Raw genomic sequence first — 21,208 nt, 5'->3', positions numbered from 1 at the left:
CTCCTACTGACTTTCATTTCCCTTCTCTCGAGTGTGTACCTCCACCTCTCCAGGCTCTTCTCAACCTGCTACCTACTCTCACCTTAAATCACAATATAATCGGCAAACATCATAGTCCATGGAGACTCCTGTCTGACCTCGTCCGTCAGCCTGTCCATCACCACTGCAAACAGGAAAGGGCTCAGAGCTGATCCATGATGCAGTCCAACCTCCACTTTGAACCAGTCTGTTGTTCCTACTGTACACTTCACTGTCACACTGTCCTCATACATGTCCTGCACCACCCTCACATACTTCTCTGCCACACCTGATCATCTGTTCCCTTCATCTACATGCCCATTAAAGTCTGTCCCAATCACCAATCTTTCATTCCTAGGTACACCTTCTACCACTTCATCTATCTCACTTCAGAATTTTTCCTTCTCCTCCATCTCACAACCTACTTGTGCATTTATCATCATACCTTCAACTTCCATGTCCATGACCCTATCAGAAACTCTTTTGACCTCCACTACACTCTTACTATACACTCTTACTATGCTCTTCCTTCCCCTACACCATTTCTCTTTCCATCCACACCATGATAGAACAGATTAAACCCACCTTCAATGTTCCTGGCCTTACTCCCTTTCCATTTGGTCTCCTGAACACCATTCTCATCTCCATCATTTTAGCTACCTTTCTCCCTTTACTATTCATAGTACCAACATTTAAAGTACCAACCCGAACCTCCACTTTCCAACACTTCTCCTTTTCCTGCTGTCTCTAAAGGCATCTTCCTCTTCTTCTGCTTCTCCTTCGGCCAACAGTAGCCCAATTTCCACCTGTACCCTTTTGGCTAACAATACCTGTGGTGGTTGTTGGTAACCCGGGCCTCAACCGATCAATATGAAATTTTAGTTTGTGATCTACATATATGATTTGGCATATGTTTTACGCTGGATGCCCTTCCTAACACAACCCTCCCCATTTGTAATAGCTGGGTTACTAACATTTCGGTAAGTATCATTAGACTACTAACAAAATCTCATATTTACCACTGTTACTGACTCTGCTATTATATTGTGCCTTTCATTGAGTGAGTTGGTGTAATTAATTGCATATGGACCATGTAATAAAAACTGTTGATGCTTGGAAACCAAGTAAGTGCATCTAAATGCTGCCCTCCAGTGTTCAAAAGCAAAAAGGTCGGAGTACATTGGAGCTTCTGCTTGATTTTAGCTTTAAAGAATGAGACAAGTTTAAAAGATTGAGACCAATCAGCCAGAGCAATAAAACAAAAGTCAGGCTATGTAAAATTTCTTAAAATGGCATCTGTTAAAGGGTGGGATACATTAGGCAGAAAGTGAACAGCCAGTTGATGTGTTGGGCAACTGTATGTACAGGTGACAAATTGTGACAGGTAGATGACACAGTGAGAGCATCTCCAAAAAATCATTAGATCTGTGAGGTGATCCTTGTCTCATTTGGGAATTGGTGACAGATTTCTGGCTGCCTAAAGCTCACCGATGGGTATGGTGAGAATAGGGAGGTTCTGTTCTGTTGGGCTCCAGGCATTCATGTGGATGCTACCTTGATGCTACCTGTCCAGTGGTGGACAGTACCAAAGTCAATGTAATTCGTTACTTTACTTAAGTAGCTTTTTCATGTATCTGTAATTTACTGAAGTATTTCCATTTGGGAAGACTTTTACTTTTTCCACAACATTTCAAGTCAAATATCATTTTCACATTAGCATTACATTTTGAGAGGAATAAATGATAGAAGAAACTCTTGACTCTTAACTTGCAACAACAACTGTGGCCTTATTTGTGTGATTTTTTAAAATAGATATAAATCAGTATTTGACTCATTAATATCATTCTATTAATAAATTGGTATGCTAAGAGTAACAAAGTCTTTTCACATAAACTTTATAGTTTAGTTAGCAAGCGTCCTCTGATAAAAATGATAATAGGAACATTACAGCATTTATTATAATCATAGTACATTGGATACTTAAGTACATTTAAAGGCAAATACTTGTGTACTTTTACGCAAGTGAAAGTTTAAAAGGAACACTGGAGTAATATTTTACTGAGTGTATCTCCGCTTTAACTCAAGTATATGGTTTGTGTACTTCATCCACCACTGACAAATACCACAGCACATATTTAATGGTATGGTGGAGACCATGTGTCAAATGCACCAGAGCTGTTTTGCAAGAAAACACATGTCTAATATAATGTGCCAGTCAGTGAAGTTTAGATACAATAATAAAAAAAAAATCAAGATCAAATCAGTTACCTCTTGGGCAAGTTCTATTTTTGTTTAGATAACCATCAAAAGAAAGCATTATAAAGCACATCAAAAGAAAAACGAGTCCTACAAATGTATGGTTATATTCTGAATATATAATATATAAGTTCACAAATTCATTCATAGAAACATATGAATGTTGCTCCCGATTTGCGGTTTGTGGTAATGAGCTGCACCAGAAAACCTAAAAGATACAAAAAAGTTACATTTAGCTTCAGGATCCAAAACAGTTCAATGTCTTTTAAAACTGTAGGATTCTTTAAAATACTTTTGTGAAACGATTTCATGTGCAAAAGGAAAAGAAACAGTGCATGTGGCATAACAAATGTAAAGAGGGTAGTGTGTTCTTGATCACCAGTTTTACAACCAAAGCAAAGCTTTACAAACCCGTTTGTTAACCTTCTTCATTCTAAGTGCTTACTGAACTATGCAGAGCAGCATAATCAATCCCAAGAGGTGAATGTAAACATTGAAATTAGATTAAAATAGGAATAAAAAGTATGTGCTAGAAAAATGGCATAAAGATTTCTGAGCTCAGTGGCCAAAATATACAAGACGTAACATTATTCACTACATTATTAATAACATCTTAACTGCCCAGTGAACACTGACATTAATTGTATTAGCTTTATGCAGAACCCTGACCAAATCTTTAGTATAGCATGTATGCAGGTATTGGTGGTTCAAAAGATACATTATATTCCCAAAGTTATGTAAACACCTGCCCATGCATTTGACTGTATTGTGTAATTAAAGGTGAAAAAAAAATATTTTGTATAATATATTTAGAAAAATAATGAATTAAATATAATCAAATGGTATTTTTCAGCTCATAAACAGGGCATACTCACTTAGCTCCATACTTCAGTGGTGTCCAGGAAGAGACATCAGCTTCTGGCATGAACTGCCTATTTATTGGTGTATCCAGGGTAACGCTTAAAAATGAAAGCAGGTTTGTATGAGTCAGGTTGAAAACATTTTTTACCCATTTTTTTTTTTTTTTGTTCTCATGGTTAACACATAATTTTTCATGTTAAAAAACTTCTCAATAACCCAGTCACTTCTTCTTCTTCTTCTTCTTCTTCTTCTTCTTCTTTTGGCTGCTCCCATTAGGGGTCGCCACAGCGGATCATCCGTCTCCATACCACCCTGTCCTCAACATCTGCCTCTTTTACACCAACTACCTGCATGTCTTCCCTCACCACACCATGAACCTCCTCCTTGGCCTTCCTCTTTTCCTTCTACCTGGTGGCTCCATCCTCAGCATTCTTCTACCAATATAATTCATGTCCCTCCTCTGCACATGTCCAAACCATCTCAATCTCGCCTCCCTCACCTTGTCACCAAAACATCCTACATGCGCTGTCCCTCTAATAAACTCATTTCTAATCTTGTCCATCCTCGTCACTCCCAACGAAAACCTTTACATCTTCAGCTCTGCTACCTCCAGCTCCACCTCCTGCCTTTTACTCAATGCCTCACCACAGTCCTATAAACTTTCCCTTTCATTCTTGCAGATACCCTACTATCACAAATCACAACTGTCACTCTTCTCCACCCACTCCACCCTGCTTGCACTCTTTTCTTTACTTCTCTAACACACTCTCCATTACTTTGCACTGTTGACCCCAGGTACCTGAACTCCTTCATCTTCTCCACCTCTTCTCCCTGCAACCGCACTGCACCACGCCACTGCCCTTCCTCTCATTCACACACATGTACTCTGTCTTACTCCTACTGACTTTCATTCCCCTTCTCTCCAGTGCATATCTCTACCTCTGAGGCTCTTCTCAACCTGCCCAATACTCTCACCACAAATCACAATATCATCCGCAAACATCATAGTCCAGGGAGACTCCTGTCTGACCTCGTCCATCAACCTGTCCATCACCACTGCAAACAGGAAAGGGCTCAGGGCCGATCCTTGATGTAGTCCAACCAGCACCCTGAACCAGTCTGTCGTTCCTACTGCACACTTCACTGCTGTCACACTGTCCTCATACATGTCCTGCACCACCCTCACATACTTCTCTGACACACCTGACTTCCTCATTCAGTACCACAGCTCCTCTCTCGGCACCCTGTCGTACGCTTTCTCTAAATCCACAAATACACAATGCAATTCCTTCTGTCCTTCTCTATACTTCTCCATCAATATCCTCAAAGCAAATAAGGCATCTGTGGTGCTCTTCCTCGGCATGAAACCATACTGTTGCTCACAGATGGTCACATCTTCCCTCAGCCTGGCTTCCACTACTCTTTCCCATAACTTCATGGTGTGACTGATCAACTTAATTCCCCTGTAGTTACTGCAGGTCTTCACATCTCCCTTATGCTTAAAGATCGGTACCAGCACACTCCTTCTCCATTCTTCAGGCATCCTCCCACCTTCCAGAATCTTGTTAAACAATCTGGTTAAAAACTCCACTGCCATCTCTCCTAAACATCTCCATGCTTCTACAGGTATGTCATCTGGTCCAACCGACTTTCCACTCTTCATCCTCTTATTCGTTGCTCTCACTTCCTCCTTACTAATCCTATCTACATCCTGCTTTACCAACACCATATCATCCAACCTTCTCTCTCTCTGATTTTCCTCATTCATCAGCTGCTCAAAATACTCCCTCCATCTTCTCAACACACTCTCCTCACTAGTCAACACATTTCCCTTTCCATCCTTTACTGCTCTAACTTGCAGCACATCCTTCCCAGCTCGGTCCCTCTGCCTGGCCAATTGGTATAAATCCTTTTCTCCTTCCTTAGTGTCCAACCTCTCATACAGCTCCTCATATGCCTTTTCCTTGGCTTTCGCCACATCCCTCTTTACCTGCTGCCGCATCTCCTTGTACTCCTGCCTACTTTTCTCATCACTCTGTCTATCCCACTTCTGTTTTGCCAACCTCTTTCTCCTTATGCTCTCCTGCACTTCCTCATTCCACCACCACGTCTCCTTGTCTTCCTTTCTATTTCCAGATGTCACACCAAGTACTTTTCTAGCTGCCTCCCTCATCACTCCTGCAGTAGTTGCCCAATCATCCAGCACCTCTTCACCACCACCGAGCCCCTGTCTGACCTCTTCCCTGAACCTCACACTACAATCTTCCTCCTTCAGTTTCCACCATCTTATTCTTCTTTCAGTCCTCACTCTCCTCCTCTTCTTCTTCGCCTCCAAAACCATCCTACAGACCACCATCCGATGCTGTCTAGCTACACTGTCCCCTGCCAACACCTTACAGTCTCCAATCTCCTTCAGGTTATATCTCCTGCATAGCACATAGTCCACCTGTGTGCACCTTCCTCCACTCTTATACGTCACCCTATGATCCTCCTTCTTCTTAAAATAAGTGTTCACCACTGCCATTTCCATCCTTTTAGCAAAATCTACCACCATCTGCCCTTCCACATTCCTCTCCTTACAACCATACCTACCCATCACCTCCTCATCACCTCTGTTCCCTTCACCAACATGCCCATTGAAGTCTGCCCCAATCACCAATCATTCTGTCCTAGGTACATCATCTACCACTTCATCTAATTCACTCCAGAATCTTTCCTTCTCCTCCATCTCACAGCCAACTTGTGGCGCATAGGCACTGATGACATTTATCATCATCCCTTCAACTTCCACCTTCACGTTTATCACCCTATCAGAAACTCTCTTCACCTCCACTACACTATTACTGTACTCTTCCTTCAGAATCACCCCTACACCATTTCTCTTTCCATCCACACCATGATAAAACAGTTTAAACCCATCTCCAATGTTCCTGGCCTTACTCCCTTTCCAATTGGTCTCCTAAACACACAACATATCTACCTTTCTCCTCTCCATCATATCAGCTACCTCTGTCCCTTTACCCGTCATAGTACCAACATTTAAAGTACCAACCCGAACCTCCACTCTCCTACACTGCTTCTTTCCCTGCTGTCTCTGTAGACGTCTTCCTCCTCTCCTTCTCCTTCTTTGGCCAACAGTAGCCCAATTTCCACCGGTACCCTGTCGGCTAACGATACCTGTGGCGGTCGTTGGTAACCCGGGCCTCGACCGATCCGGTATGAAATTCTCATTTGTGATCCGCATATTTGATTTGGCACATGTTTTACATTGGATGCCCTTCCTAACGCAACCCCATTTATTCCCCATTTACCCGGGCTTGGGACCGGCACTAAGAGTGCACTGGCTTGTGCATCCTTAATGGCTGGGTTAAATAACCCAGTCACTGGTTGGGGAAAAAAAAAATTTGAAAGTAGCAACGATTTTTGAAAAAACATTTGGTACTGCAGTAATGTGGATACAGCAATTCTGTGTGCCATTCAGGTTCCAGTTTTAGTGGTCAACCTACATAATTTTCAGTGGGATTAGAAGGAGGTTTCTTCTTCTTCTTTTCTTCTTCTTCTTCTTCTTCTTTCATCTTCTCCTATTAGGGGTCGCCACAGCGGATCAACTGTCTCCATACACCTTGTCCCTTGTTGCTGATGACCTTAAACTGTAAACATGTTTTTTTTTAATCATCGAAGTGGCATGGTAATACAAAGAGACAAAAGTGTGATCTGAACAACTAGGCCTTCCAATTAAAAATATCCAACATTACATTCACATATAGAATGTTGCAAAATTTGTAATGAATGCACAATTCTAGATCAGTCCTTGAGTATTGGCAATAAAATTGATAGATCCCAGAACATGTTTATTTTTTTTATATTGCCTACCAAGAGATCAATCAACAACATTGCAACTAATTTCAACTACTTTTACTGTTTTTTTGCTACTTAGTTTTTTTTAGATTCCTCTTTGTAAAAGAAATTTAAAATTTTATATTTACTCACAGCAGTATGGCTACAGCAGCAGCTCCAACAGGAAGACCACTTATGCCACCCCCCAGACTCTGACACAGCTGATGTACTGCAGTCTTAGCCATGCCATAACCAATCATTCCTACAGAGAGAAAGCGAAGATGAAAAAAAGCTAAAGTGTGAGAACCAACCAATAAATTATTTTATAGCTTTTTTATCTGTCAGATTAAGAGGCATTTACAATGATGATTCAAGATTTCTGCTAGACATTTGGGTGTGAGATCAAAAGACAAAAATTAGATAATAGATGTTCAGCTTTTATTTGCTGAAAAGCATATCTCAATGTAAAAGCATCTTAGAACACGGCACATATGTATGCAGACCTGCCAGTTTTTAGGTGTGCAAAAGTACAGACAGTTTTGAAGTGCGTTAAAGGAACACTTAATATTTAGTTGCGATTAATAATTAATTTTTTTTTTGCAATATATGCAACAATTCAACCGACTGACATTGACAAAACTACCAAAACCTACTTATATTGGATACATTAATGTGAAAATTGTCAGACTAAATGTTTCTGCGGACTTAATTAATTTCCATAACGAGTTCCATCATCAATAAAGAATAGTTAACCTCCACAGTGATAAACAGATTAACTTTTTTTCATGTTCTATTGTATGTTTTAAATCATTAGCAGATCCTTTCCCTCTCTACATTTTCATTGCTTTGGTAGAGCTTAATCTTTGTCTTAACACATTTATGGCTCTTCTCAGTTTTTCTGTCTGAAATCTAATCTGGCCCTATGCCTTACTACTAATGAGTAGTCTTTGTTCAACTGTGGATTGTGGTACCTTGGAGGTTGTTGTGATGTGATTGTCATCAATTGCTGTTGTTTTCCTTGGCTGATCTGTTTGATGTCTGGTCTGTAGTAGACCAGTGCTCTCTCTCTTATTCAAGACATTATGTACTTTCTTTCGGCTTCTCCCATTAGGGGTCGCCACAGCGGATCATCCGCATGTTAGATTTGGCACATGTTTTTACGCTGGATGCCCTTCCTAACGCAACCCTCCCCATTTATCTGGGCTTTGGACCGGCACTGAAAGTGGCTGGCTCCCTGACCGGAGATCGAACCCGGGCCGCAGCGGTGAGAGCGCAGCATCCTAACCACTAGACCACCAGGGAATCCAAGACATTATGTATAAATTGATGTATTTGCGATGTATGTATTTGCTTTCTTCCAAACTTTAACTTTTTTTTTTGCTTTTCTCTGATAGATTTTCTCTGGTCTTTTTGTTAATTTTTCTTTTTAACAAATGTAGTATTCAAAGGCAAAACCTAGAGCTCAAACCTATTAACTTTTTTCAATCATTATAACAGCACACAAGTGGAAAAACAATAAAAAAAGAAAATATCTAAATATTAATATCATTAAATAAAAGCAAAAATCCAATTTATATTTATCATTTGACCTCATATGTTGAAGATATTTCTTCTGAAACCATAATCATTGTTGAATGCAGCAAAATATTCAGTAAAACATTAGGGTTGCAATCTTATGCAAATTCCACATTTCTGGTTCAATAGAATACGTTAAAATCCTTTTCACTTTTTCCACATTTTGTTATGTTACAGTATTATTTCCAAATGGAATTCATTATTTTTCTCAAAGTTCTACAAACAAAACCCCATAATGACAACATGAATAAAGTTTGTTTGACATTTTTGCAAATTTATAAAAAAAAAAAAAAAGAAAAAAAAAAAACAACATTTTGCCATGACACTCAAGATTGAGCTCAGGTGCATCCTGTTTCCACTGATCATCCTTATATTTTTTAATCTTGATTGGAGTCCACCTGTGGAAAATTCAGTTGATTTGGAAAGGCACATACCTGTCTATATGAGGTCACACAGTTAACAATGCATTTCAGAGTACAAACCAAACCATGAAGTCCAAGGAACTGTCTGAAGACCTCCAAGACAGGATTGTATTAAGACACAGATCTGGGGAAGGATACAGAAAAATTTCTGCAGCATTGAAGCTCCCACTAAGCACAGTGGCCTCCATCACCCGTAAATGGAAGAATATCAGAACTACCAGGACTCGTCTTAAAACGTGCCTGGCCAAACTGAGCAATCGGGTGAGAAGGGCCTTAGTCAGGGAGGTGACCAAAAACCTGATGGTCACTCTGAAAGACCTCCAGTGTTTCTCTGTGGAGAGAGGAGAACCTTCCAAAAGAACAACCATCTCTGTAGCACTCCAGCTTCAGGCCTTTATGGTAGAGTGGCCAGACGGAAGTCACTCCTGAGTAAAAGGCACATGACAACCTGCCTGGAGTTTGCCAAAAGTCACCTGAAGGACTCTCAGACCATGAAAAACAACGTTCTCTGATCTAATGAAACAAAGATTGAACTCTTTGGTCTGAAAAAGTGTCATGTCTGGAGGAAACCAGGCACCGCTCACCAACTGGCCAATACCATCCCAACAGTGAAGCATGGTGAAGGCAGCATCATGCTGTAAGAATGTTTTTCAGTGGCAGAAACTGGGAGAATAGTCAGGATCCAGGGCAAGATAAATGCAGCAATGTACAGAGACATCCTTGATGAAAAAGCACTCTGGACCTCATACTAGGGCAGTTCATCTTCCAACAGGACAACGACCCTAAGCACACAGCCAAGATAATAAAGGAGGCTACTACAAAGCTACTCTGTGAATGTCTTTGAGTTTCCCAGCCAGAGCCCAAATTCAACCCGATTAAACATCTCTGGAAAGATCTGAAAATACCTGTGCACTGATGCTCCATATCCAACCTGATAGAGCTTGAGAGGTTCTGCAAAGAAGAATGGGAGAAACTGTCCAAAAATTGGGTGTTCCAGCTTGTAGCATCATACTTAAAAAGACTCGAGACTGTAATTGGTGCCAAATGTGCTTCAAGAAAGTATTGAGCAAAAGCTGCGAATACTTATGTACAGTACATGTGATTTTTTTTGTCCTTTTTTATTTTTAATAAATTAGCAAAGATTTTAAACATACTTCTTCAACATTGTCTTTATGAGGTATTGTTTGTAAAGTTTTGAGGAAAATAATACATTTATACCATTTTGGAATAAGGCTGTAACATAACAAAATGTGGAAAAAGTGAAGTGCTGTAAATACTTTCCGGATGCACTGTAGTTCAGGAGAACTGGCTTACATTCAGAAATCTCTGCAATCAGAATACTACCACATTTGTATTAATGGCTTCTGTCTCTGTCTTTGTGCAAATCAGAGTGTTTTGCAAATATCATGAGACACAATGTTTGGTGAAGGTGATTGGACAGATTATGCAATATCAGTGATCCCACAGAACTGTACCTCAAACGTCATTAGTGTATTGTGGGTTTGTCCTGGCTTATAAAACAGAGTCTATCCCAGATTGGCAGAATTTGGAACCTTAGCCATGCTGCCTGTGTCTGTCTAGTACCTTTGTTTGAATCAAGTGAAGAATGTGATCCTGCAAGAAACACATGGCCCCCATTACATGGGCCATTTATGCTTTTGAAAAGTCTTCTGCAAATAGTGTTAACCTAATTAGCCTGCCCAAATACACTGTCAAATTTCTTGGATGTTTATTGGTCCAGAGAAATTCTCTAGCAGCAAGTCCTTATCCATTTTGCCTGAGTATATGGAAAGCCTCACAGTGTACCCCAAACAAGCATTGCAGGGTTATTGAACTGAATAGCATCCATTTGTTCTTCTTACCAGATGTATTTGGGAGCTGCCAATAAGTTGGGAGACTACAACTGTGTATTATCACAACTTGTATCCAACCCCTTGTTCTAATGCAATTGACACTTACAACTTTACATATTATGATCGGTCCTCACTACCACATTTGACCCTAGGTGCACAGCTTTTGAAAAAGTAGTTAAAATACTGACGCTTGTCTGCTTGAATAAGCATTAAACAAATAAGCAGGCGCATTTGTTTTCTGTTTGGATCAAGTCGATCCTCATGGCTGTCAAGAGAGTGAGAGAAGGCCAGTCACTAACTGTGAAGCAGTTTCAAAGAATGCTGGGTCAGATGACAGCTGTGTCCAACGTGATACCGCTTAAACTCCTGCACATGAGACCCCTGCAGACCCTCATATCCAGTGATGTTCCTCCAATTATGCTGAAGCATCTCACCTGTAATACAAAATATGTACACAAAGCAGAGACAACATAAGTTAAATGCAGAAGTGGGACGTAACGATGTACAAAAAGTTTGTTACAGTACTTAAGTAGATTTTTCTGGTATCAGTATTTTACCTCAACATTTGATTTTTCAGACAACTTTTACTTTTACTCATTACATTTTTACACAAATATCTGCACTTTTTAATTCGGAAATATTCAAAACAGACTTGTTATTTTAGTGTTAATCTATTAATTTGGTGAAATTTTCTATTTACTGTGCGCCGATTTCAGCCCATCAACCTGTTTCCTGTCATTTCGTGGCTTTTTCAATCTCCCACTGGTGTATAATGTCCTGGCTCTCACACACCACAGACGTAAACTAGTTTATGTAACTTCTGTAACAATGAGCAGTCAGAAGGCAGTAAGAAGTTTGAGGCTAACATGGATGAGACAGAGGGAGTCAGTGATGACTGAGAACAGAGACATTCCTGATGACATCATCAACTTTTCTCTGCATGTGTTCTATATGTGGATGTTCAGCCTGGATACATTCATTAGGTAACAAAAATTTTTTATTTGTTTTGTGTATATATATATATATATATATATATATATATATATATATATATATATATATATATATATATACACAGTGAGGAAAATAAGTATTTCTATAACACCCTGCTATTTTGCAAGTTCTCCCACTTAGAAATCATGGAGGAGTCCGAAATTGTCATCGTAGGTGCACGTCCAGAATCCAGAAATCACAATGTATGATTTTTTAACTATTTATTTGTATGATACAGCTGCAAATAAGTATTTGAACACCTGAGAAAGTCAATGTTAATATTTGGTACAGTAGCCTTTGTTTGCAATTACAGAGGTCAAACGTTCCCTGTAGTTTTTCACCAGGTTTGCACACACTGCAGGAGGGATTTTGGCCCACTCCTCCACACAGATCTTCTCTTGATCAGTCAGGTTTCTGGCCTGTCGCTGAGAAACACGGAGTTTGAGCTCCCTCCAAAGATTCTCTATTGGGTGTAGGTCTGGAGACTGGCTAGGCCACGCCAGAACCTTGATATGCTTCTTACAGAGCCGCTCCTTGGTTATCCTGACTGTGTGCTTCGGGTCATTGTCATGTTGGAAGACCCAGCCTCGACCCATCTTCAATGCTCTAACTGAGCATCCGGAAAGAGGTTGTTCCCCAAAATCTCGCAATACATGGCCCCGGTCATCCTCTCCTTAATACAGTGCAGTCGCCCTGTCCCATGTGCAGAAAAACACCCCAAAGGATGATGCTACCACCCCCATGCTTCACAGTAGGGATGGTGTTCTTGGGATGGTACTCATCATTCTTCTTCCTCCAAACACGTTTAGTGGAATTATGACCCAAAAGTTCTATTTTGGTCTCATCTGACCACATGACTTTTTCCCATGACTCCTCTGGATCATCCAAATAGTCATTGGCAAACTTAAGACGTGCCTGGACATGTGCTGGTTTAAGCAGGGGAACCTTCCGTGCCATGCATGATCTTAAACCATGACGTCTTAGTGTATTACCAACAGCAACCTTGGAAACGGTGGTCCCAGCTCTTTTCAGGTCATTGACCAGCTCCTCCCGTGTAGTTCTGGGCTGATTTCTCACCTTCCTTAGGATCATTGAGACCCCACGAGGTGAGATCTTGCATGTAGCCCCAGTCCGAGGGCGATTGACAGTCATGTTTAGCTTCTTCCATTTTCTAATGATTGCTCCAACAGTGGACATTTTTTCACCAAGCTGCTTGGCAATTTCCACGTAGCCCTTTCCAGCCTTGTGGAGGTGTACAATTTTGTCTCTAGTGTCTTTGGACAGCTCTTTGGTCTTGGCCATGTTAGTAGTTGGATTCTTACTGATTGTATGGGGTGGACAGATGTCTTTATGCAGCTAACGACCTCAAACAGGTGCATCTAATTTAGGATAATAAATGTAGTGGAGGTGGACATTTTAAAGGCAGACTAACAGGTCTTTGAGGGTCAGACTTCTAGCTGATAGACAGGTGTTCAAATACTTATTTGCAGCTGTATCATACAAATAAATAGTTTAAAAATCATATATTGTGATTTCTGGATTTTATTTTTTTTTAGATTATGTCTCTCACAGTGGACATGCACCTACGATGACAATTTCAGACCCCTCCATGATTTCTAAGTGGGAGAACTTGCAATATAGCAGGGTGTTCAAATACATATTAAGGCTGTCAAAATTTAAACGCAAATTCCTTCGTAACGGCACAAAATTTTATTAATGCAGTGCGCATTTCTGTTTGACCATTTTTTATTAAAAAAAATATAAATACAGTGGTCCCCCGGTTATCGAACTTACTTCGTCCCTTAAAACCGTTCGAAATCCGATATGTTCGAAAACCGGACCTAATTATCCCATAAGAAATAATGGAAAACCAATTAATCCGTTCCCGAACTCCACCAATACCCAATAATTAACCATTTTTTCCTTTTTTTAGCCGTATTAATACTGTCAGGAATCCCCCTGCCACGCCCCCTTCGGTAGCTGTCATGGTGCTTCAGGGAATGCCCTGTTCCTTCGCTCATGCGTGCTCCGCCCACATTGAGTTCATCGCAATCGGGCTTCCTCTGTAAAGCACTGTAGATATTATTTATGGACTGCCTTTTGCCGGATTATCCCGATCTCTGCGGGTATTTTGTGTTGGCTCGGTAAAAGTATAAATTAACAACTTTACAAGAGTAAGAAACAAAATGATTACTGTACTTACCGCTAAATATCACTAATATTGTTCACAAACAGAAGTTGCGATAGATGCTTACTCAGCGATGGTTGAAGCGGAAGCAGTTTGTTCCCCTCGCGCTGGGTTGGGCAGCGTGGGTGGCGTTAGATAACTGGAACTTTGTTCGTTCACCGGACCGAAATTTCGTTCGGAAAACCATTCGCTAACCGGAATGTTCGATAGCCTAGCCGTTCCATAACCGGGGGACCACTGTACATAAATAAATAACTAAATATAAAAGAGGCGGATTTAACACCTTCAGCCCAACATACATTTATTCACAACGTCCTTTCTTTTCTTAGATATAAAATAAATAAATAAACTTCACCGAAAAATATTTTGAATCAGTAAACATTTGTTTTATTGATGCGCCAAGTCTCAAATCAAACACCAAATCCGCCATGTTTTACACAATTTACATTCTGGAGGGCGTTTTGTAGTTGTTTTCCTCATAATGGAGAAACAAACTTAAAACTGTTTTTTTTTTCAGATCGTACAAGAACAATACATAGATAAGAACAATATATCATTTGATCATTTTGAAATTGAATGATAGTTAATTTTTTAAGAAAGAAACTCCCCCAGAATGCAACAACATAATTTATTACTTTCCTTTGCAGAGAATAAAAAAAAAGAAAGAAAAATAAATAAATGATGAATTAATTATGTTTAGTCCAAGCTGCTTACAACAGCAAAAGAATGTTGTAATCAACATACAATTCATTGTCTTATTGTTGAGTGGCATGGCAATAAAGACATTATTGTCAGGACAAAGGAAATATTTTTGTTTAATATCTCGGAGCCTGGCTTAATCAAGATTGTCATGCAACCCACACACTTTATAACAGCCTATGTTGTTTGACTTAAATGGATAGAATAAGAATGACAAAAAGCCCTACGCCATCTACCTCAATGATATTTCATAAAAATTTCATGTGGCCATTTGCACACAATTCTCCTTGCATTACAGACAGAGTGTACTTTTCAGTGACAGCTTTTCTAAACTGTTTGCCATGACTTATGCTATGGACTACTGGACCATCAAACTATGGTTGACTTAAGTTGGTCTCTTTCACTACTTGCTGTACGGGCTTGCGCAAAATACGTTTTGAAATAATTCTCAAAAAGAAATGCTGACACATTATCCAAAGGTCCAAAGAGATGATACTCTCCAGCCAGATGAGTCAGCTGGTGTATATTGTAGACTGTTTCATGTCTACCATACAGCTGTCCAAAGTGGCATACAAAAGAGACAAGCAATTTATGAGCACAATCAATCAAGGCCTCTGGGGTTCCAGAGGACAAAAGCAAATGCATAGTAAAAGAAAACAACATAAAGATCTCATGCATTTGTATTTGAATGCTATTTTGAAGCACAACAAGGCCTGTGTACAACATAAGTGAGCGCAGATCAGTTGCTTTCCAGCGATAGAGTTCTGATAACTTGGTTTCGGGCTAAACTCAACATGCATATAGGAACTCAGCAGCATTAACATTTCAGAAATTTTAGCTAGAATTTGAGTGGACAACCTAGTGATAGGTGATCTACCTCTGATCCATAAGTTCAAAAGTTTTCTAATGACACCAAGGCAGCATAAGTGCATATAATCTAATGGAAACATGGTAACCATTTTTACCAAGCCAGCTAAAGGAGAAAGTCAATGGTGGTCTTCATCAATCATATCGTTAAAATCAGAATCACTTCTCAACTTTGCAGCAGTTTCTGGGTATGTCATTTTATTTTGCCACTAAGTAGCTATTGTGAGATTTTGTATTTTGAACAAAGGCTCTGGCAGCAGCATCACACAGAATTGAGCGTACTTGCCCCAATAAGTTTTGACTATTGAAAATAATGCCATGCCTTGAAACATCAGTCAAATCATCAATAAATGGCTTTAAGACCACAGTAAAGGCCAACAAGGAAGGGATGTTGGTATAATTAAAATTAACAATGGCAAGAATAGGCCCGAACTTAAGTGTACAACTTTTGAATAGTGTAAGCCCATCTATATTGAACTGTAATTTAACTTTTTGCAATTGTTTAGGCCGGATTATGCTTTTCAAACGTGACACTATTCCCTTTGCCAAGCCAAAAAGATAATATTTCCCACTCTCCATCTTTTTTGTGGACACATGGGTTTGGGTCCTAAGAACTGTCCTGGCATCTATGGGCAATTCTGGATGAAAGATTCGCAAAATACTCAGAAGTGCAGTGAGTGCAACATGTGAGACAGAGAAGGTAGAAGCCCAATATCGCAAACTCCTTAAAAGAAACTCACTTGTTGGAGCTTCTGAATCAGTATAAGTCTGATGAGTCAGTTGGGTCATTATCAACATCCCGCCTAGATGTTGGATGCAACAGAACCTCATCAGACATTGGACCAGGGACTTGCTCTGTGACTGAATCATTACAGTCTAAACCAGCTGACTCTATGATAACATTATGGTACTCAACATAATCTTTAACTGCTTTAACACTGTTTTCCTGTGACACAGAACTTTTTTACTAACGGCTTCATTAAATTGTTGTAGTATTTCTGACTCTGCATACATAATCATTAAGTTAAATTAACGCCTCCTTGACCACCGTGAATTCATTGTTGCTACAAGTAAAGTGGTGCAACAGTTCAAGTTTTTCAAACCTGGCCTATTGTATGTCAGACATTTTTTTTTTGTTCTCTGAAAAAGCAAGCATGATATCAGTAAAATCCAAGTCAATTCAATTCTCATACATACAATCACATATAATAGTGTTAAACTAAATGTTATGTTTAAAACACATGTACACGGACAGTTAAGTAGAACATGTTTTTAGTATCTTGGGACACACACATTTTCCTGCTGCCAGTTGACCCTGTACTCTTCGCCATTTTTGCAAGCGGTTGTGTGTACAGCTATATTTTGCATAGTACCTCCATTTCCACAGACTCCTGAACTCTGTGCTTGTCTCCAATTATTGCTCATTGCTAGTGGAGTTCGTGACTGTAAGATGCAGGCCATTTTATTTATCACGGGAATTCACCACTGCTTTCATTGTCTGAGTGTACATTCCCCCCAGCGCCTTGGCTGTTTAGACCACATCTCTGTTATGCTAATTCCATCATACAGACAGTCAGATGCTCTAAACCGGTCTCGAAACAGGTGAAAACCTGGCCAGCAGGAGCCACCTTTGCCCTTTAGGACTGTTTTGAGTGCGCTGAGTGGGACATGTTTAGGGATGCTGCAACCAACACTGATTCTATCAACTTGGAGGAGTACACATCATCGGTGACCAGCTACATCAGCGAGTGCATTGACGATGTGACCATTTCCAAGACCATCAACACACGCTCCAACCAGAAGCCGTGGATGACCGCAAAAGTGCCTGCGCTGCTAAAATAGAAAGACTCCATCTTCAGAGCAGGGGACAAGATGGCCGTACAGACAGCAATGGCCAGCTTTATCACCAAGAAAGCCCAGCAGCGCCTCTACTTCCTGAGAAGGCTGAGAAAATCCTATCTCTCTCCCCCATCCTAATCATGTTTTACAGTGAACCATCGAGAGCATCCTGAGCAGCTGCATCACTGCCTGGTTTGGAAACTGCACCGTTTCGGATCGCAACAGTGGACAGTGAGGACGACCAAGATGATCATTGGAGTCCCTCTGCCCTCTATCACGAACATTTACACCACATACTGCATCCGCAAAGCCAACAGCATTGTGGATGACCCGCACACCCTCACACACACACACACACACACACACACACACACACACACACACACACACACACTCTTCACTCTCCTACCATCAGGAAAGAGGTTCCGAAACATTCGGGCCTCACATCCAGACTATGCAACATTTTTTCCCCTCAAGCCATCGGGTACCTCAACACACAGAACTGAACGGTACAAACACACACACACACACACACACACACACACACACACACACACACACACACACACACACACACACACTGTCTATTACTGAACTGCCCAACCTGAACTTATCACACACATACTCTTTTCAATCCATTCCACCACCCATGTTTTATTTATAAATAAACTATAACAAAATAACTAAATTAGAAGGTTAAATTATTTATTTGTTAAAGAATAACCCCTCCACAAAATTTGGCAAGCCTGCCAAATATTAACCCACTGATTTAAAGAAGAATGTCTACACTTTAATTTCATATCCATTGTTATGGTATAAGGAAAACTGTGTTGGTATGCAAATAAATATTGCCCTGACTGGAAATCTACTGTGGATATTTCACAGATCTTGGGCTTGCAGATTTTTTATGAGACAGCGTTTTGAATGGCTATTATCACACTTTTTTTTTAGCTTGCTCACAATGCTGGCAGCCCACTTTCAGAAACCCAAAGGAGAATAAAAGAAAGACAGGAAAATGAAATCCCACCCTATTCAAATAGTAGAAACAGACCACCAAATGCAATAGTACAGTCAATACACTATATGCACAAAAGTTTGTGGAGCATACTTGTGGAGATGTACTTGTGTCAGGTACTGATTTAGATCAGGTGAAATGGCCTGGGGTGCAATTAATGTTCCAATTCACTCCAAAGGTGTTCAATAAGGTTGAGGAAAGAGCTCTATAGCAGGCCACTCAAGATATTCCACTCCAACCCATGTGAAGTGTATCTTTATGGCTTTGTGCACAAGGACATTGTCATGCTGGAACAGTTTAGGCTCTCCTAGTTGAAGTAAAGGGAAAATGTGATGCTGCCATTTTCAAAAAGAGTTTCAGAGACAGCTGGAACTCTCTATCGCCCCCTAATGCATAGACGAAATAGAATGCAATAGATAACCCAGCTATTAAGGATGCACAAGCCAGTGCACTCTTAGTGCCGATCCCAAGCATAGGTAAATAAGGAGGGTTAGGAAGGGCATCCAGCGTAAAAACATGTGCCAAATCAAATATGCGGATCACAAATGAGAATTTCATAGTTGGTACTATGACGGGTAAAGGGACAGAGGTAGCGGATATGATGGAGAGGAGAAAGGTAGATATGTTGTGTTTTCAGGAGAGCAAGTGGAAAGGGAGTAAGGCCAGGAACATTGGAGGTGGGTTCAAACTGTTCTATCATGGTGTGGATGGAAAGAGAAATGGTGTAGGGGTGATTCTGAAGGAAAAGTACAGTAAGAGTGTAGTGGAGGTGAAGAGAGTTTCTGATAGGGTGATGAACGTGAAGCTGGAAGTTGAATGCGTGATGATAAATGTTATCAGTGCCTATGCTCCACAAGTTGGCTGTGAGATGGAGGAGAAGGAAAGATTCTGGAGTGAATTAGATGAAGTAGTCGATGGTGTACCTAGAAAAGAACGATTGGTGATTGGGGCAGACTTTAATGGGCATGTAGGTGAAGGGTACAGAGGTGATGAGGAGGTGATGGGTAGGTATGGTTGTAAGGAGAGGAATGTGGAAGGGCAGATGGTGGTAGATTTTGCTAAAAGGATGGAAATGGCAGTGATGAACACTTATTTTAAGAAGAAGGAGGATCATAGGGTGACGTATAAGAGTGGAGGAAGGTGCACACAGGTGGACTATATTCTATGCAGGAGATGCAACCTGAAGGAGATTGGAGACTGTAAGGTGTTGGCAGGGGACAGTGTAGCTAGACAGCATCGGATAGTGGTCTGTAGGATGGTTTTGGAGGCGAAGAAGAAGAGGAGGAGAGTGAGGACTGAAAGAAGAATAAGATGGTGGAAACTGAAGGAGGAAGAGTGTAGTGTGAGGTTCAGGGAAGAGGTCAGACAGGTGCTTGGTGGTGGTGAAGAGGTGCTGGATGATTGGGCAACTACTGCAGGAGTGATGAGGGAGGCAGCTAGAAAATTACTTGGAGTGACATCTGGAAATAGAAAGGAAGATGTGGTGGTGGAATGAGGAAGTGCAGGAGAGCATAAGGAGAAAGAGGTTGGCAAAACAGAAGTGGGATAGACAGAATGATGAGAAAAGTAGGCAGGAGTACAAGGAGATGCGGCAGCAGGTAAAGAGGGATGTGGCGAAAGCCAAGGAAAAGGCATATGAGGAGTTGTATGAGAGGTTGGACACTAAAGAAGGAGAAAAGGATTTATACCGATTGGCCAGGCAGAGGGACCGAGCTGGGAAGGATGTGCTGCAAGTTAGAGCAATAAAGGATGGAGAGGGAAATGTGTTGACTAGTGAGGGAAGTGTGTTGAGAAGGTGGAGGGAGTATTTTGAGCAGCTGATTAATGAGGAAAATCAAAGAGAGAGAAGGTTGGATGATAAGGAGTTGGTGAAGCAGGATGTAGATAGGATTAGTAAGGAGTAAGTGAGAGCAGCGAATAAGAGGATGAAGAGTGGAAAGTCGGTTGGACCAGATGACTTACCGGTAGAAGCGTGGAGATGTTTAGGAGAGATGGCAGTGGAGTTTTTAACCAGATTGTTTAACAAGATTCTGGAAGGTGGGAGGATGCCTGAGGAATGGAGAAAGTGTGTGCTGGTACTGATCTTTAAGCATAAGGGAGATGTGCAGACCTGCAGTAACTACAGGGGAATTAAGTTGATCAGTCACACCATGAAGTTATGGGAAAGAGTAGTGGAAGCCAGGCTGAGGGAAGATGTGACCATCTGTGAGCAACAGTATGGTTTCATGCCGAGGAAGAGCACCACAGATGCCTTATTTGCTTTGAGGATGTTGATGGAGAAGTACAGAGAAGGACAGAAGGAATTGCATTGTGTATTTGTGGATTTAGGGTGCCGAGAGAGGAGTTGTGGAATTGTATGAGGAAGTCTGGTGTGTCAGAGAAGTATGTGAGGGTGGTGCAGGACATGTATGGGGACAGTATGACAGCAGTGAGGGAAAGACATGCAGGTAGTTGGTGTGAAAGAGGCAGATGTAGAGGACAGGGTGGTATGGAGACGGATGATTCTGTGTGGCGAACCCTAATGGGAGCAAAAAGAAGAAGAAGGTGCATCTATAAAGTTTAGGAAGAATTTTTTTACATTGTCCAAATCCCCCACGTTGCACACATTTTACGTATTTCCTTACTTACTTTTATTTTTATTTTTTTTTATCGCCAGGACAAAAGGTGGCGCACTGCGTGAGAAGTTATCCAATAACGTCTCCGTTCAATTTCCTACCTGCTGTCCATTAGTTCCGCCTTCTTCTCAGCGATTGGCTACGAGCAAGCGCTTGTCAAATTGCTGTCT

The 21,208-nt window shown here is 40.8% G+C and overlaps 1 protein-coding gene across 1 annotated transcript; it reads right to left on the bottom strand.

Annotated features, from left to right (window-relative positions):
* Nucleotides 1-1,991: 1,991 nt before the first annotated feature.
* qdprb.1 (quinoid dihydropteridine reductase b, tandem duplicate 1) lies at nt 1,992-21,081 on the bottom strand. Its single transcript, XM_046842846.1, has 5 exons — nt 21,052-21,081; nt 11,122-11,256; nt 7,126-7,234; nt 3,150-3,233; nt 1,992-2,482 (listed from the first exon to the last, which is right to left on the bottom strand). The coding sequence occupies exons 2-5, from the start codon at nt 11,249-11,251 to the stop codon at nt 2,419-2,421; spliced, it is 387 nt and encodes a 128-aa protein (XP_046698802.1). The 5' UTR covers nt 11,252-11,256; nt 21,052-21,081; the 3' UTR covers nt 1,992-2,418.
* Nucleotides 21,082-21,208: the final 127 nt, after the last annotated feature.

This window comes from Silurus meridionalis, chromosome 28 (assembly GCF_014805685.1).
Source record: "Silurus meridionalis isolate SWU-2019-XX chromosome 28, ASM1480568v1, whole genome shotgun sequence".
Taxonomy (NCBI): domain Eukaryota; kingdom Metazoa; phylum Chordata; class Actinopteri; order Siluriformes; family Siluridae; genus Silurus; species Silurus meridionalis.
The sequence above is the reverse complement of the archived record's forward strand: the minus strand, read 5'-3'. Positions and strand labels throughout refer to the sequence as shown.

Bases quoted from the DNA above. Each gene is read 5' to 3' on its own strand.
- qdprb.1 (XM_046842846.1), bottom strand. From the start codon at position 11,251: ATGCTTCAGCATAATTGGAGGAACATCACTGGATATGAGGGTCTGCAG. The intron at 3,234-7,125 runs GTGAGTAAATAT...TTCATTTTTAAG, and splicing joins GCTGCTGTAGCCATACTGCT to CGTTACCCTGGATACACCAA. The intron at 2,483-3,149 runs GTGAGTATGCCC...TGTATCTTTTAG, and splicing joins CCACTGAAGTATGGAGCTAA to GTTTTCTGGTGCAGCTCATT.